Genomic DNA, 17,875 nt, shown 5'->3' with positions numbered 1-17,875 from the left:
CTAGTAGGGTGCCATGTATTCTAACAGGTTGTTAATGATTATCACATTCTAAAAACCAGCCTTGGCTTGAATGATTTCCTATGCAGTACTGAACTGACGGTTCTTTAAATGAAAGTGTTTTATAGTTGTACTGAACTTGGCAAATCTATTTCAAGGCAAACATGACTCCAACACACACAAGGGCATTAATTAGTTACAGACACACTAATAATTACTGCTGCAGAATTTCTTAAAGACAGATGAAACAATCGTTTGTTTCCAAATTATTTTTTCTATGAAGGGTGTATGTAGATTTTTAGCTAAAAAACATGAATTTATAATTTAAGATAAATTAAAAATTACAAACTATATAAACATTAATTTTGTATTTTGAGTCTTAGTACTCTCCTTTCATTTATTTTAAAAGACAAATCTTACCTCGTCTAATTAATTCCTTTCCTTCATCAACTAAGTCTGATGTCATATCATTATCTCCCATGAACTGCTGGAAGCCAAGTAGATTCAAACAACGAGTTCCCAAACTAATAAAGTAGATTTTCAAAAAGACAAGTGTTAACCATCAGGGAAATACAAATCAAAACTACACTAAGATACCATCTTATACCTGTTAAAATGGCTACAATCACTAAGATGAAAATAACAAATGATGGAGAGGGTATGGAGAGAAGGGAACTCTCATACACTGCTGGTGGGAATGCAAACTGGTGCAGCCGCTATGCAAAACAGTGTAGAGATTCCTCAAAAAACTGAAAATAGAACTACCATATGACCCAGCTATCCCAGTACTGGGTATCTACCCAAACAACTTGAAATCAGCCATCCAAAGTAACATATGCACCCCTATGTTCATTGCAGCACTATTCACAATAGCCAAGACATGGAAACAATCCACGTGCCTCCTGACCAATGATTGGATAAAGAAGATGTAGTGTATATATATAATGGAATCCACTCAGCCATAAAAAGACGAAGTCATCCCATTTGCAACAACATGGATGGACCTGGAGGATACTATGCTAGGCAAAATAAGCCAGATGAGAAAGACAAACACCAGATGATTTCACTCATATGTGGAATATGAACAAATACATGGACAAAGAAAACTGTTCAGTGGTTACCAGGGGAAAGGGGTGGGGGATGGGCACAGGGGATGAAGGGGAGCACTTATGTGGTGACAGACAAGACATAATGTACAACTGAAATTTCACAATGATGTAAATTATTATGAAAATTTAAAAAAAAAAAGACCGGTGTTATTTTACATTTTAAATGTTTAGATAAATTGTTCTTCAGTATTGTCAACCCCTTCCCTGCAGCCCCGCAAAAGCCTATGTTTTATTATTAGTTATCATGGCAAGTTACATAGTTACATTTGCCTTTCTTTAAAAAGTACTTATTTCTCTTTCTAAGAAGTTTATACACCCAGTACTCCACAGCTAGGGTATGCACCATACCCAGATTTCTTATGGAGACAAGTTAAGTCAGGCTATTAGCATAGCTTCAGAAAATTATTATACCAGGATGCTAAACAATGGCTGCAATACAAAAGCAATTTATCCTTTTCTTATTTTCAAACAGTAATTTTAATACTGAAAATGCGCATATACAACCAGTATTTCCAAGCGTTGAATATTGATTTAGAAATTCTTAATTATGCAAATTGACTTTCATGTTCAATTTTTTTTATCCTGAGAGCTAGTCAATTCTATTTAAATATCTTTTATTATAAACTCAGAATTGATTATTATATCTTATCTGGGGGGCTATCATTTTATCTTGTTTGGTATGTACTCTAAACCTGATTGTTGTGCAGGACAAGAGTACTCTGAAAATATGGCCCACAAGGAAAGAAGAAATGGATGGACAGGCAGGATTAATATTTGTTAAGATCCTACTATGCATCAGACGATTTACAGACACCCTTTTAATTAATTCTTACTTTAACTCTAAGAGATAAATATTCTACAGACGCCCGAGGGGTTAAATACTTTGCTAAAGATCATTTAATACATTTTAGAGCTGGGATTTAAATCCAAGACAAAACAAAGACCAATGTCTTTTTGTTACCTTAGTTCTCAAACTTTTGCACTGATGTACTTCTGTTCTAACGGCAGAAGTCTGAACACACTGATGCGGTGAAGGGGAGAGAGGAAGAAGGAGAAAAGGGGAAGGAGTGCGTGTGTGTGGAAGAAGGGCAAACAGCAGAGTGGTTAAATGACAGTGAGGATTTTCCATTTTCCATTAGCAATGTGTAAAAATCTGGCTATTTCATAATATATCTGCCTGTTTTAATATATAAGGAATGTTTTATATGACTTACCATTGAGTAAAATTGGGGTGTCATGTAGATGGTTATGCTAATTCTGTGACTTTAAATATTCCCTTACCAACTTCATCCCCTTGTGGGAACACTATATGCCAGGATGAGAAGCCCCAAACTACATCACTGCCTCTGGGAAGGTCTTAGCTTTGTAAGTGTCAGGAACCAGCCATAGGCTCTCTAGGCAGTTAAGTCTGAATATCACCTCTGGGTACGGCTGTGTTGCCAGTAATATGGGAATTAGTTAGACTAATTATGGCAGCATTTCAAAAGAAAATGGACCTATAAAGCAAGTTATCATTGAAATGTCAGTAAAGCATTGCCTCATATATTTTTATAATAACATATCTATTTTGAGAGAGAGAATTTGAAAATTCAAGAATACGACTTTTTTTCCTTAAATTGCTACTCAAAGTTTACCCTAATTAACTCTAAAATATGTTTAATGAATTATTTTTAAGTTTAACAACTTTCCTTTTAGACATAATAATTTCTTATATTTGTTCAAGATTTTATAGTTGACAAAGCACTATGCCACCCATCTATTACTTGATCCATATAACAATCAAATAAGGTAAGAAGATATGCTAATCTTGCCTACATAACTACTAACATGAGAAGATATAATTCATACATCACAAGCTCTTAATGTTCCATTAATAGTTTTATAAACTTTTAAAATGAATAAGCATATAATCAAAACCTAGTTTTGGACATTCAAAGCATGATTGGACTCTTCCTTTAATACATCATTTTCACAGTATAAACCTACTGTCTTTTCTACTTTACATAAAAAACTTGAAATGTCAGGTTTACCCTCAGTTCATATTAACACTTTAAATTATAATCCTTTATTTTATTTATGAGAAGGTAAAATATAAATGTTTTAAAAAATTCAACAGAGAATTTATTTCAAAAACTACTTGTCTCTTTACTCAACATCCTAACATTTTCGTTGTTAGTGCCATCAAGTGAACTCCAACTCCTAATGACCCCATGTACAGCACAGAAGAACTGGGCCTGTGCATCATCCTTTCATCTTTCAGCGCTAGATCAAACAATGCTCCGCTGCTGTTCATAGGGTTTTCATGGCTAATTTTTCCAAAAGTGGGTGGCTAGGTCCTTATTCCTAGTCTGTCTTAGTCTAGAAGCTCTGCTGAAACCTGTCCACTATGGGTGACCCTGCTGGTATTTAAATACCAATGGCAAAGCTTTCAGCATCACAGCAACATAAGGCTAACACAGTATGACAACTGACAGACAGGTACTGTGGTTCCCTGACAGGGAAATGAACCTAGATTGTGGTGGTGAGAACACAGAATCTTAACCACTAGACCACCAGGGCTCGCTCTCCTAATATTAGCACAAACATATTATTTGTAATAACTATATAATGGTATTGAAAGATTTAAATGAAAAGTGGTTGGATGAAACATTTTCATCAGAAAAGCAAATTGATTAACATCAATAAAATATTTTTTAAAAAGCGGCAATTCTGGTGTATCATGGACCACTTAAGCAGTAAAAGGGCAGAGAGAGTACAGGATCAGGGCATCTGACATGTGGAAGTAGGGAAGAAGGTGCTAGAAGCCAAGTGCATCTGCCCTTTAACTCCTTTTGAGTCTTACCGCTGCCAAGATTCTACCACTTTTTCTAATCCTATAAAAAGAGTAGGCTGTGTACTTTCCAGCCTTCCATCTACTGCCTGATTATAAATTCCTCCTCACCTGACACTCTGTGCTGGCTATGGTCTGAAGCATCTACAACCCCAGCAGTGGGGAAAGCCTTAAGACTAATTTATGCTACTGGACAGAGCTGGGCATGGGGGTGTCTTATAAACTACATTGGCTGTTAAGTGTCGAAGGCCAGGACTTAAGAGTTAACATTCCGTAATTAATCCTATCACTTTGTAGCCTGAATATTTGTAATAGAATAACTCTACCTCTCTTTTCTTAAAAATACCTTCAGAGGGAGAACCTGACCTGCTCACTTTATCCCCAGCTCCTCCAAAGCCACAAAACCCAACCAATGAATATTTAAAAGAGCTTCAAGGAGAAAGGATATCCAGATAGGGCTACACATGTGAGGAAAAATAACTGACGTTAGGTTTATTACCTAAAATAAGTAGCAATGCAGAGAATTACCACCAACATAGGATAATATATATAGAATCCATCTGCAATAAAGGACAAAACTTTCATGGAACCCATAATCTGAAAAGCAAGAAAAAAATAAGTTAAATCAGCACAGTTCTATATTTTTCATCACTAGAAAATTTGCCCATAACCAGTTATATCAATAAATTTGGACTTTTAAAAAACTAAAAACAAAGCACTAATTGTAGACTTATTTTTAAGTTCTCATAAGAAGAAGAAAAACATTTGCAGCTACATGAGGTGATAAGTGTTAATTAAACTTACTGTGTAATTTCACAACATATACATATATCAAATCAAATCATTATGTTGTATACCTTAAACTAATACAGTGTTTTATATCAATTATATCTTAATTTGCTTATTTTAGTTTTCACCTAAAGAAAATTAATATTTTACAAATATTATTGACAATTATCATACACATTAAGACCATAAACATAAAAGCTAATATTATTATATATCAAGTCTACTGTTACTGCTCAGCTGGACAATCTATGTGAACCAAAAATTTTTTTTATAATAAAAGAGAGCAAAATCACTTTTATCCCGTCATTAGTAATTACACATACAACCCTTAAAAAACCTTTTTATTAAAAAAAGATCCTAATAACGCTACAGAATTCTTCTGTCAGCATTAAAAGAAATTTCATAATAATAACATCTCATATAGATAACGAATCTAAAAAACTCTGTTTTCAGACCATACTTACAGATGTATAAGCAGTTGGCTGTGTATTCTGGTGAGAAATGGATGAATCCATATGGGTCAAACCCAAGAAATTAAGACATAAAGGAGGAGTCAAACGGCAAAATAACCTGCAATAAGCATTTATAAACAGAATATATAAAAAAGAAAGCAGTAAAATATACTGTATATTATATTGAAATGTATTAAGAACATTTCAGATCATTGTAACTTCACCTATTTGTATTACATATATTTTGAATTCTTAATATGAACTGCCCTCACTTATTGGGAGACATTCTGAGAATCCCATTAATCACAATCCCCTTAAAAACATGAACACCTACATGGCAAAACTCCAGCCTCAGGCTGCCTGTTTTGGTAGTGTTTGCCACTGCTTTCTCCCAAGAATTTGTGGACTGCCATTCTATCTGCCTCTTTCAAGACTACCATCTGTCTCAGCAGCACAACGCAACAGTAACATCCTTAAGGTGAACTGTACTCAGTACATAAAAGATCTTAAGTTGTATCAAAGTATGTCACTCTGACAAGTACAGGTATAAAGAATTGTTAGGGTTCAGTTTTGTTCAGATCAAAAGAGGACCTCACAGAACAACAGAGTTGGAGAATAGGGGGAGAGGAAAATGAAGGGACAGTATGAATACAAAGAGATAATATGAGGAGTTCTATTGTGGTGATAGGATTGTTATGTATTTTGATTGTGGTGGTGGTTACAGGAATCTACATAGGCCCTTCCCAACATGAATAAAGAATAAAAAATGGCGAGAACTAAAGAAGGTTTGCAGCCTAGTTAACAGTAATGTATCAGTGTAAAATTCTTGGTTTTGATATTGTACAACAGCTATATAAAACGTCTCCATTCGGGAATCTGGGTGCAGGTTAGTAGGACTCTTTGTATTATATTTGCAACTTCCTGTGAGTCTATAATTATTTGGAAAAAAAGGTAAAAAAAAAAGTCTTAGAGATGCTTCAGATATTAATTGACATTAATTTCTCTATAAACTTCCCTAAGCCCAGCCTTTATAAATACCTGATAATTTAACAATATGGAGAAATAATAGATTGTGCAACTTAGCCCAAGCTGAAGCCATCTATCTAAACTTACTAAATCTCTTAACAAAAATGATTCCTGTTGGTTTTCTTAGTCCTCCACAATTTAGTTCAAGGCCACTAAATCTCACAACACTCTCTAGGTCTGACTTAGTCTCTAAACTCTCAAATGTTCCTATTATTTACTAACCTATTACTGAATCTCTAATTGGTAAATCCAGGCTCAATATGTCTTTCTTTTACCTCCTAACCTAGCATATCTATTTTAACTTTAAACTTCAAGCAGGATTTAGCTAGCAATCAACAAACATCTAATTAATACTTAAATCTAATCGATTAGCTCACAGAAATACAGGCGTTAGTGGAAGACCCATAAACAACAAAAAATAAGAGAGATCCACAAGAATACATGCAATAAAGACAATTTCCTTGTTTCCAAACACAATCCTACTTACATGCCACTGAAAAGAAGGCTATACGCATCAGTCTGGTGATGTGAAGCCAAGTAATAATAGTTAAATACACGAATCCTGAACACAGTAGAATAAACACAGATACTTAGGAAGAAGATGGAAAGGAAGCAAGCAATCTGAAAAAAACAAAACAAAACCACTTTAAGACTAAAGGACTTTAGCATGTTATATGCTATCACAAGCATTATCCTTTATTTCCAGCTAACATTTATTGACATTCTAAAATTTAAACACAGCTTTATTTTTTAACCATCTAAGAAAATGAAATTATGAAGAAAATCTACATCTCAACCAGCTCAACATCCTATCCATAAGCTTCAAATCTACCTCCTGAAGTGAGCCCGTTCTCCCATTCCCTTGGCAACTCTTCACATGAAGACTATAAGTTACGTTGCTTCACTGGCATAAACAGGATCAAAGTATTCTTGTAAAAGAATTTGGCACTGTTTTGCACCTTTTCATCTTTCTTTAAATACAGTTCTGAGTTTTTATAGTCTGGATAAATTGATGAAGCTCATTTTTGGAAGTGTGAATAATAATACTGGGAAACATCACTGTTTTCATTATTACTAGAAGAAATATGTGGAGAAAAGATACAACAGTTAAGGATTATACTATGAGCTGATATATATTTACAACAGATATAAAATAAACTGACCTCAATATAGATATAATTGTATGTTTTTTCAGCCAGCTGTATGAAGACTGCAAAGAGGGATAAAACAGGTGTAGTGCTAAAGAATGTGCACTCTGACCACACAACAATCACAGAGAAGATAGACAAAACCACAGCAAGTATCCTATAAAACCATGGTCGCAAAAGACATTCCCAGTACCATTCTGGAAGATAAAAGAAAAAACTGATTAGGAAAATCATAAAAGAGTAAGAGGGTATTTACATTGTCTCAAAATATCTCCATACAAGATACATAATTGTAAAAAGAAAAATAGTAATTTTACAGTGGAGGAACCAGGCAGACACCATCCTAAGCAAATGATCACCATTAACGGGACAAACTGACATTATGGGCCTCCTGCTATGATGCACTGGGAAGAACACAGCATCACCACTGTGATAGTCCTGCCAAAAATGCAGAACCTGCCTCTGATCATGAGGAAATATCAAACTCAAGTTCAGGGACACTCAATAAAAAACTTGCTTACACTCTCCAAAAACCTCAATGTCATAAAACACAAATGGAGACTGAGAAGTTGTTCCAGGTGAAAGGAGACATAACTGACTGCAATGCCTGATCTGGCAGATTTTACAAAGAATATTATTGGGACGATAAACAAAATCTGAATAAGCCCTGCAGATAATAGTACTATATTGATGTTAATTTCCTGATTTTGATCATTGTATTTGGTTATGTGAGAAAATGTTTTTATTTTTAGAAAATATACACTGAAACCTTTACAAACAAAGAGGCATCACAGTCTGGATTCAACTCTAAAAAGATTAAGGAAAAATATATACACACAGAGAAAGATAAAGCAAATAAATACAGAAAAAGGATAACATTTGGAGAAGGGTATATGGGAATTCTTCGTGCTCTTCTAACAACTTTTTGTTAAGTTCGGCTTTAGGTAAAAATAAAAGTTTTAAAAAAAAAGGAAAGCTCACAAAATTTAAAAGGCTCTATTTTCACTTCACTCATTGATGAACTGAGCTCTTGGCTCACTCTAAATCTTTTTAACCCATCTCAGCCCAATTCCTGGTGATTTCAATATCCACATATGTGCTCCTCCTTTCAATAACCTGGTCTTTCACTTCCTTGACTTCCCTCCTCTAATGTTCTTATCCTCCATCTTACCTTAACTACTCATTCCCATAGTCATCCCTAAACCTTTTACTGCCAGTAACTCCAACCCATCCTTATAATCCCATTACAAAATCCCTGTTTCCAAGCAACACCTTTATGTAGTATTCCAGCTCCACTGACTGACTCTACCTGGACCAATAATCCACCTTTTTATTGCCACTTAACACCATGATGTCCTTACTGCTTTCTTTACCTAGCTCAGATTCCATAGTCTTTGAGGATAATCACTCTCAAACATCCCAATTCCTTTGCCCTCTCTTGCTCCCCTCTACTTACTAAGCTAAACCATACCCTGGTGAGATCTAACTCCCTGGCTACTCTGAGCCTGCACCCATGAAGCTGCACATTGCAGAAGTAAGACACACAACTTGGCTCACTCATCTCACTTTAAATTCTTCATCACCAGCTTCAAGTGAACCCTGAGCACTGACCGGCTAGCCTACTATAATTCACCAATCTTCTCCCATGCCCACCCTCCTAAGCAACTATTTTGCATCTTCTCTTCTTTCCTCAAACCTCCAAAATCTCTTCCCCTATACTTAACTCTTGAGCATTTCACTGAGAAAATAGAAGCCAGCATAAGAGAAGCTCCCTTAGTTCTCACCACTACATCTTACCTGCTTAGGTACATTTGTGCCTTATCTAAGGCTATTCTCTTCACTGTTCCCCAATTTTCCCATTTCATCTCTCCTACTTGTGAACGTTGTCCTAGCCATTCTCTTCTGCTTCATCAAATTTCTTCTAAGATATCATTCCCAAATTGCATGCTATAATTTCTCTTGACCCACCATCCTTCTCCTCTTTCCTCTATTCCCTTTTACAAGGAAAATGTTTCCAGAGTTTTCTATTCTGTCTCTAACTGCTCTCCTTGTCATTTCTCCTAAACTCCAATCAGGCCTTTTTACCCTCTCCCCCACCTCTCTTCTCTGAAATCCAATGGTTAAGTCTTAGTATTCATAACAGTCGACCTATCTCCAACACTTGAAAAGGTACTTTACACACCCTTTTCTTCAAAACACTTCACTGTCCTGGTTTCCCTCCTATCTCACTGGTCACTCCTTTTTTAATCTTTTCTTCTGGCCCTCATCACCATGATGTCTAAATTATGGAGTGCCTCAGGCTTGGTCCTTAGACTTTCTCTCTTCTCTACACCAATCACTTCTTTATTGATTCCCTCCTGACCCATGGCACATCTAGACATTGATGACACCCTAATTTATATTTGCAGACCAGACTTCTCCCCTGAAATCCAATTTCCATAGCCAATTACCTCCTCAGCATCTTATTTATACCTTTACGTGTAATCGTCTGTTTTTCTCACTCCACAAGGGCAGAAATTTTTGTCTTTTTTATTCATCGCTATGTACCAAGCACCCCAAAATACATAGTATATATATGCTCAAATATTTGCTGAATGAATGAAAACAAATGTATCATTCCTTCATTTAATTAGAAGAGATCTTGACTGAAGAAGTTTTCTGGGATGTTTGTTATGGTCATAATATCTTCATACTCAAGATCACACATGCAAAAAGAGAATCAACTGAACATAACCATTTGATTAAAAAGTAAACAAATTTTAATACTGTGACACTTTCATATTTTCATTAAGTTCTTCACACTAAATTTGATAACATTTGAAGACAGTGTCATAAATAATTATAAAGGGGAATAAAATAATTATGACTATTGAGTATAGGTTCTGTAAATAGACTAATAAATGTAAATAGTCAAAGAGGACTTCTTAGGAGAATATTTTAGTACTCATGTCAAGACTGAAGAAGAGAGCCAAGCTTGTGATGTAAAACTGCTTAAAATTCTAATTATTTTAAGTATATATTATGTTTACAAAATATGCTTGATGTATGGCATATATTTTTGTTGAGAATTATGGTTATCTGTGAAGTAACAGTGAAAACTGATAGATTATATATTATATGACAAGTAAAATAGTTTTTGGGGGGGAAGTGTATCAGATACATAATATTACCACATGGTATAAGTCAAATAATACAAATACAATTCAGCTCTGCATTGGTGAAAATATACATACTTTTTTCCTTCAGAAAAATGATCATCATTAAACTCTGAAATTTATATCAAATTACATACCAACTGTAGGACTATAAAAATGTTGGATAAATCTATTTTCTGGGTCTGGTGATTGAAAGGTGTGAACAAACTGATGAGTAGCACTAGTTTCATTTTTTGCTACATCTTCCAGATAAAATGCTTGTTCCAAAAGAATTTGCCATTGTACTTGAGTTCGACGGTGCCTCTGAACTGAATAAATCACCTAAAAAAGAGAACAGGGGTTACACCTGGCAGTGTTCTGTTCCAATAATGGTTCAATTCCCCACTAGGGAGAATGTTTTGGCTGTCACAACACTGGGAAAGTGCTAGTGGCATTTACTGGGTGGAGCCAAGGATGTTAATATTCTATAATATGTCTAACAATTACACTCAGTGAATAATTCTCCCTCCCAAAATGCCAAAAGTACTCATCGAGAAAATGAAGTTAAAACACTTCAAAGAATAATGATAAGGACAGGATCAAAGGAAGTTTCAGATATATGTTCACTCAAAATTCCTTTTTTCTGTGGGCATTAATTATAAATCTAACTAGAATTATCAGTAAGTAAAACAGCTATAATTAATAAAGTTACCTGTTTATGTAGTTTTACCAGACTTTTTTCACTTGGGTAGGTATTATGCTTTTCATCAAAATCTTCATAATCATCCATGTTCCTACCCATTTTTTCCTGATACTCCGTAGGGCACTAAAAGGAACAAGCAGATTTTTAAAAATCTTATTTGCAAAAAGATAAAAATTTTATTTATATTAAAAATCTTCCTGGGGCTGGCCCCGTGGCCGAGTGGTTAAGTTTGGGCGCTCTGCTGCAGGTGGCCCAGTGTTTCGTTAGTTCGAATCCTGGGCGCGGACATGGCACTGCTCATCAAACCACGCTGAGGCAGCGTCCCACATGCCACAACTAGAAGGACCCACAACGAAGAATATACAACTACGTACTGGGGGGCTTTGGGGAGAAAAAGGAAAAAAATAAAATCTTAAAAAAAAAAATCTTCCATTCTTGCGCACTTCTAATTTTCTTGAAAACACTTCTTCCTTTATTGGCATCTCTAAATAGTTAGATTTTTAGTTGCTGACATTTTCTTGAAAATGCTTTAAAAGATATATTTGATTACTTCTTACCTCTATTAAAATTAATCTTTATGCTCAGATACACCAGCTGGGGATGGGTAGGGAAGGGGGCTTACCTACATGAAGCAACTAGTATTTGAGAGAATTATTCTAGGTAGTTTCCTGAACTGTCAATTATTTTCCTAGCTAAATAATGAAGAATCAAAATCCAAGATGTCGAATTTTTGAAAGCCATAGTACAGAGAAACAGATACATGATTGGGAGTTATCTGCCCTACTGTTTTTTAAGTCATTTACTACCCACATGAACTTGGGGAAGTCAACCTTCCTGAATAGGTCTCAAAAGGTAGCAAATGTGAGAGAAATGATTCAAGAACTGATTCTCATGATATCACCTTAGCCAAAAGGAATACTGGTTAATAATCAATACAATAGATTTAAAATATAGGAAAAGAAACAGTTCACTGGTTCTTTGGTCCCATATAAGACAATTGGGGAACTCACTGGAAACAATTGCTTTTGGAAGAATACAAATACTCCTAATTCAATACCAATGCATACCTTAATTGTATGGCTTCTTAATGGAATATCTGTGTTAAATATCTCATGTCATTCACTCCATGAAACGTAAAATGTATTGTAAAATGACATGTAGGAAGCTGACTGAAAGAGATCATTGAGGCCCCAGTTTGTTTTCTTACAGGAGATATGACTTTAGCGGCCACACTCAATGACACTTTTACAAACTTTAAAGGTCTATCTCCATCGCTGTGTCATGGTAATCATTATATATTACTTAACATAACCTCTACACCCACATTTCAATGGAAAATACTGCCAACAATTAATGTTAAATTTGTAATAACAAAAGAACAAATTCTATGTACAAATTACTACTGGTTTATAGTTAATATTTCCATGAAAACGGAAAGGAGTTGGGAAGACCTCAGTCATATGCTGTTCTCATACTTTTTTTTTTTAAAAGATTTTATTTTTTTCCTTTTTCTCCCCAAAGCCCCCCAGTACATAGTTGTATATTCTTCGTTGTGGGTCCTTCTAGTTGTGGCATGTGGGACGCTGCCTCAGCGTGGTTTGATGAGCAGTGCCATGTTCACGCCCAGGATTCGAACCAACGAAACACTGGCCCACCTGCAGCAGAGCGCGCGAACTTAACCACTCGGCCACAGGGCCAGCCCCTGTTCTCATACTTTTTTGATGCTTTTATAATATGTTATATAAATTTATGTTTCAAAAGAAAATAGATGAGAATATGATTTAATTACCTTTTTAAGTATTGTGTCAACACATTTTCTTAGTGGGTGATTATACTTGATGCTTCCATTCACTTTACAAACCTCCTATAAAAACAGTAAGAGAAATAAAAATATTTCCATTTCTATAGATCAGACATTTCAAATGAGAATGCTGTAAATACTATATATATTCTCATGAGTTTGATTTCAACCCAAATTACTTAGCATATACATGAATTTCCATTCACTGAATAGAAGTTCTTAAGAACACAAGTAAAATTACAAAGTTATAAAATAGCTCTATCTATACCCTCACATTTCTTATTACTTTCTAGATTTATTTCCTTATCATTAGCTTACTTAGTACACAAAGATGAATAAGCATTTAAAAAAGTCATGAAGGATCAGACAAACTTTGCAATCCTGTAAGAACAGGATCATGTTACTCCACCTTGCTCATCAAGTTCAATTATCTCATTATTTAAAATACAGTGAAGAAACCAGAGGAAGCAGAATAGACTATAAGTATTACAAAGCACCTGCTCTTTTCCAATGGGAGAGTATTCTATAGCAGTCACAACTAACGATCCATTTAATAAAAGTTTGTTTACTAAAGTACACCATATAGCAGCGCTGTGCTAGGTGTAACGTCACCACAATCCATTCTGGAGGGTGGGGTGGGAAGACATGGTGTTAAAGGTCTTTGACTAAGAGTACCACCTGGTGATGAGAAAATTAAATAAGCAATTTAATGAGTATGGAAGGCTTATAGGGTTAGGGAGGGGAATCTTTAGAACCAGTAGTTCCCAAATAATCACAATATTCTATAATATTAATGAAATTTTCAAAAAGTTGGAACACTGTTCTAGGCAGAAGAAACAGCATGTTCAAAGGCTAGGAGACGAGAGAACTGACTAGGATACTAAATGAACATTCTGATCGTAGGGTAGAAAATGGACTTAAACTGGAGGCAGGGAAACAATCTGGTATATAGACAAAGTTATGAAAAAATATTTATAACTTACATGACAAAAAAATCACTATGCTTAATATATGGAGAGTACTTACAAATCAATAGAAAAATGGGCAGACACAGAAGAAATACAATTGGCCAATAAATGTCTGAAAAGATATTCAAACTCACTAAAAATAACTCCAGTTTTTAAAATGAGAATAGTTTTCTTGCAAAATTATAAAAAATTGATATCATGTAATGAGGTAAGATTGTGAGGAAACATACACAGTGTTTCCCCTCATACAGAGTAAAATGTGATATAACATATTTTGAAGCTACTTTAGCAATATTCATCAAAATTTAAAATATGCAAATCTTATGAATAATCTGCACTAACAGACACTGCTCCTGTCAAGGAGCTTAGCTTAATGAGGAAAAAAGACATTATTCAAACAGAAATGGTGTGGAAACTGCTCTATAATCTAGTGTGGGAGACTTTCTGATGAACTGATTACTTAAACTGAGATAAAAAGCATGAGTACTAGTCAGCCAGCCAAAGGCAGGAGCAAAAATATTCCAAACAGAGAGACAGCATACAAAGGCCTCCAAGCAGAAGTGAACAAGGAATTTCAAGGAACTGAAGGAAGTCCAGTGTGACTACAGGGAAAAGGAGAGTAAGGGCCTGAGTAGCACTTGATCAGGCTGAAGAAGTGAGAGCAAAGCTCTCCAGAAGGCCTTAATAACCATTTATTTTGAGTGAGGCCTAAACACGGAGTGACAAGACTTGGGGTTTTCAAAGGTCACCTAGAAGCATTACATTACAATTTTCCATTACTAAGCTGCCTTAAAGTTTGTTGACTTCTAAGTACAATTTTGAATGTGAACTATATAGTTTGGTTATATGTTACATATAAAATATTCTATCTTTCCTTTAAAGTCTCTAGCCATATTAAACAAAAAAAGCACTGAAACAATCAGCTGTTAATATTTGTTATATCAGTTGTAAATGTAAAGTTCCTTTAAAAGTTTGCAATTTGGGGGGCCAGCCCATGGCCGAGTGGTTAAGTTCGTGCACTCTGCTGCAGCGGCCCACAGTTTCGCCAGTTGAGATCCTGGTCGCAGACCTAGCATGGCTCATCAGGCCATAGTGAGGTGGCATTCCACATAGCACAACTAGAAGGTCGTACAACTAGAGTATACGATTATGTACTGGTAAGCTTTGGGAAGAAGATAAGAAAAAAAAAAGAAGATTGGGAACAGATGTTAGCTCAGGTGCCAATGTTTAAACAAAAAAAAGTTTGTAATTTTTATAATGTGCTAAGTATTTGAAATATTAGCTTATTTTCTTCATATAAAATAATCTAACTTTGAGTTCTGTCATTACTGTGGCTAAACAATTCTTTACTAGGCAGATCAGACAACATGCTTGCAGTCAGGCTAAGAGGTAATTTTCGGTGGAAATAGGCAGCTGTTTCTCCCTCTCCAAAATCCTCTACCCTGGTCAGCAACATGGCAGAGTGAGCCGTTCCCTTTGTCTCTCCCGCTTCTGAACTACAACTAAATGGACATTCACTGACCAATGGAGGAAGGCCACACAGCACAAGAGGATGCCTGAGAGACGCATGCAGCTATACAGCTGACAGTGGATGGAGTGGCTCCCCGGGAAGCGGCAGAGATAGGTGAGTATGCCCTGCTGTCCCCCAGTAGCCCTGTGCATGCACACGAATGTTTTCCAGCCTGGCGCACAAGTGCTCCAAAAGTGGGAACACGCACTGGGGCGACTGTAGGAGGAGGCGGTGGTAACCCTTGCCCACGCTCAGGATCGCTCTTGATCTCCTGATGGTGGGGAGCCCACTGTGCCCCTGTGCCGCCTAGGAGAGGCCCTAGCCAAGGTCCTAGCAAGGAAGCCCTCCCCACCAAGCACAGCAGCCCCACGGACTGTAAACAGAGACTACACAGATCTACGCACCAGGGCAAGCACTCCCCAGAGCCAAGAAAGCACTCATAGGGCTGCTGAGCCCTGAAAGAGGGAATGTGTCCGGGCAGCTGTGGGAAAAGACATGGCAGCATTGAGCCCACTTGGGTTCACCTTCCTGGTGAGGAGGAGAAGTTCATTGTGCCCCTGCAGAGCCAAGGAGTGGCCCTAGCCTGTGTCTCAGTGAGGAAGCCCCACCCACCAAGCACAGCAGCTCCTCAGACTTCAAGCAGAGACTGCAGCAGATCTACACATTGGGGCAAACACAGCCCAGGCCTCGCGAACCTGAGTGCTTTGCTGAGCCCCTAAAGAGGGAATGTGTACTGGCGGCTGTGGGAAGAGGCAGCAGCAGCTTTTAACCCACTGGAGATCACTTTCCTGGTGGGGAGAGGGAGTTCATAGAGCCCCTGAGGCGCCAAAAAGTGTCCCCAGCTCTGTCAAGCAAGGAAGCCCCACCCACCAAGCACACTCCACACAAGCGCCTGAACACATCCCAGGCTGGGGCAAGCACCCATAATACTCCCACAGCCTCCAACAGACAGGGTGGGACCAGAAACTGCTCCTGCTTCCTCTTAGTGGTAACAGGTGGAATCTGTGTCCTAAGAATACCACAATTGCCCAGACAGAGGATTAGCTCATCAAGCATCATGAGAAACCACGGTAACAATTCAGACCAAGAAGAAAATGACAATTCTCCAGAAACCAACCCTGAAGATACAGAAATTTATAACCTAAATGACAGAGAATTCAAAATAGCCATCATAAGGAAACTCAATGACTTACAAGAAAACACAGAAAGACAACTCAAGGAGTTCAGCAATCAAATGAATCTCTTCACCAAAGAGATTGAAAATTTAAAAAAAAAATCAAGCAGAAATTCTGGATAGGAAAAACAATTAATGAAATAAAAAATAATCTAGAAGCATTAAGAAATAGAATGGATCTTATGGAGCAAAGAATCAGTCTTCTAGAGGATAAAAATGTAGAAATTGTACAGGTGGAGGAAGAGACAGAACTAAGACTTTAAAAAAATGAAGGAATTCTTTGAGAAATATCTGACTCAATTAGGGAAAGCAACATAAGAATTACAGGTATTCTAGAGGGAGAAGAGAAGGAGAAAGGAGCAGAAATCTTGTTCAAAGAAGTAATTGCTGAGAACTGCCTAAGCCTGGGGATGGTTAAGGATTTACAAATGAATCAAGTTAATACAATGCTAAAAGACCTTCTTCATGGAATATAATAGTAAAAATGGCAAAAGTGAATGATAAAGAAAAAATATTAGGAGCAGCAAGGCAGAAGAAAATAACCTATAAAGGAACCCTACCAAGCTTTCAGCAGATTTCTTGGCAGAAACCCTACAGGCTAGGAGAGAATGGAATGATATAGTCAAAATACTAAAAGACAAAAACTTTCAGCCAAGAATACTCCAGCGAAACTTTCATTCAGATATGATGGAGATATAAAAGCTGTCCCAGACAAACAAAAGCTGATGGAGTTCATCACCACTAGACCTCCCCTACAAGAAATAATTAAAGATGCCCTCACACTGGCAACAAAAAGGCAAAGGTCTACTAAGCTCTGAGCAAGGAGATAAATAGACAGACATGATCAGAAACCTGCAGCTCTCTACCAGAATAGGAAGGCAAAGACTCAATTGTAACTTAAAGGAGAAGGGGAAAGAAAGCATCAAAAGTAATGATAAACACTTCAACTTAGCCACAAACTCACAAAATTAAAAACAGAATAATTTGTAACAGCAATTACTCAGAAGGGGAAAGGAAAGAGAAGGAACCTGCTTAGGTTAATGGAAATAAGAGGCTATGAGAAAATGGTCTATCTCATCTCCAATATCTTTCATACAATCCTCATGGTAACCATTAAACAAAAAAATCAGAGCAGAGCCACAATTCACAAAAAGAAAGAAAACTGGGACATCCCCCTCAGAAAACCACCAAAATGAAATGGGAGTGAGAAATAAAAGAAAGAGAAACATTGGAA

The 17,875-nt window shown here is 36.5% G+C and overlaps 1 protein-coding gene across 3 annotated transcripts in view; it reads right to left on the bottom strand.

Annotated features, from left to right (window-relative positions):
• Nucleotides 1-17,875, bottom strand: part of LMBRD2 (LMBR1 domain containing 2) — a 52,160-nt gene that overhangs the window by 11,012 nt on the left and 23,273 nt on the right. For all 3 annotated transcript variants that reach the window (XM_046671145.1, XM_046671146.1, XM_046671147.1), the window contains exons 7-14: nt 12,978-13,052; nt 11,198-11,311; nt 10,644-10,827; nt 7,367-7,548; nt 6,691-6,824; nt 5,190-5,295; nt 4,436-4,533; nt 418-521 (exon numbers count right to left, since the gene is read on the bottom strand). In XM_046671145.1, coding sequence (XP_046527101.1) covers nt 418-521; nt 4,436-4,533; nt 5,190-5,295; nt 6,691-6,824; nt 7,367-7,548; nt 10,644-10,827; nt 11,198-11,311; nt 12,978-13,052 — 997 coding nt within the window. The remainder of the gene's footprint in view (nt 1-417; nt 522-4,435; nt 4,534-5,189; nt 5,296-6,690; nt 6,825-7,366; nt 7,549-10,643; nt 10,828-11,197; nt 11,312-12,977; nt 13,053-17,875) is intronic.

The sequence above is a fragment of the Equus quagga genome, chromosome 9, assembly GCF_021613505.1.
Source record: "Equus quagga isolate Etosha38 chromosome 9, UCLA_HA_Equagga_1.0, whole genome shotgun sequence".
In the NCBI taxonomy this organism is placed as follows: domain Eukaryota; kingdom Metazoa; phylum Chordata; class Mammalia; order Perissodactyla; family Equidae; genus Equus; species Equus quagga.
This window is presented reverse-complemented; position numbering and strand designations above follow the sequence as displayed.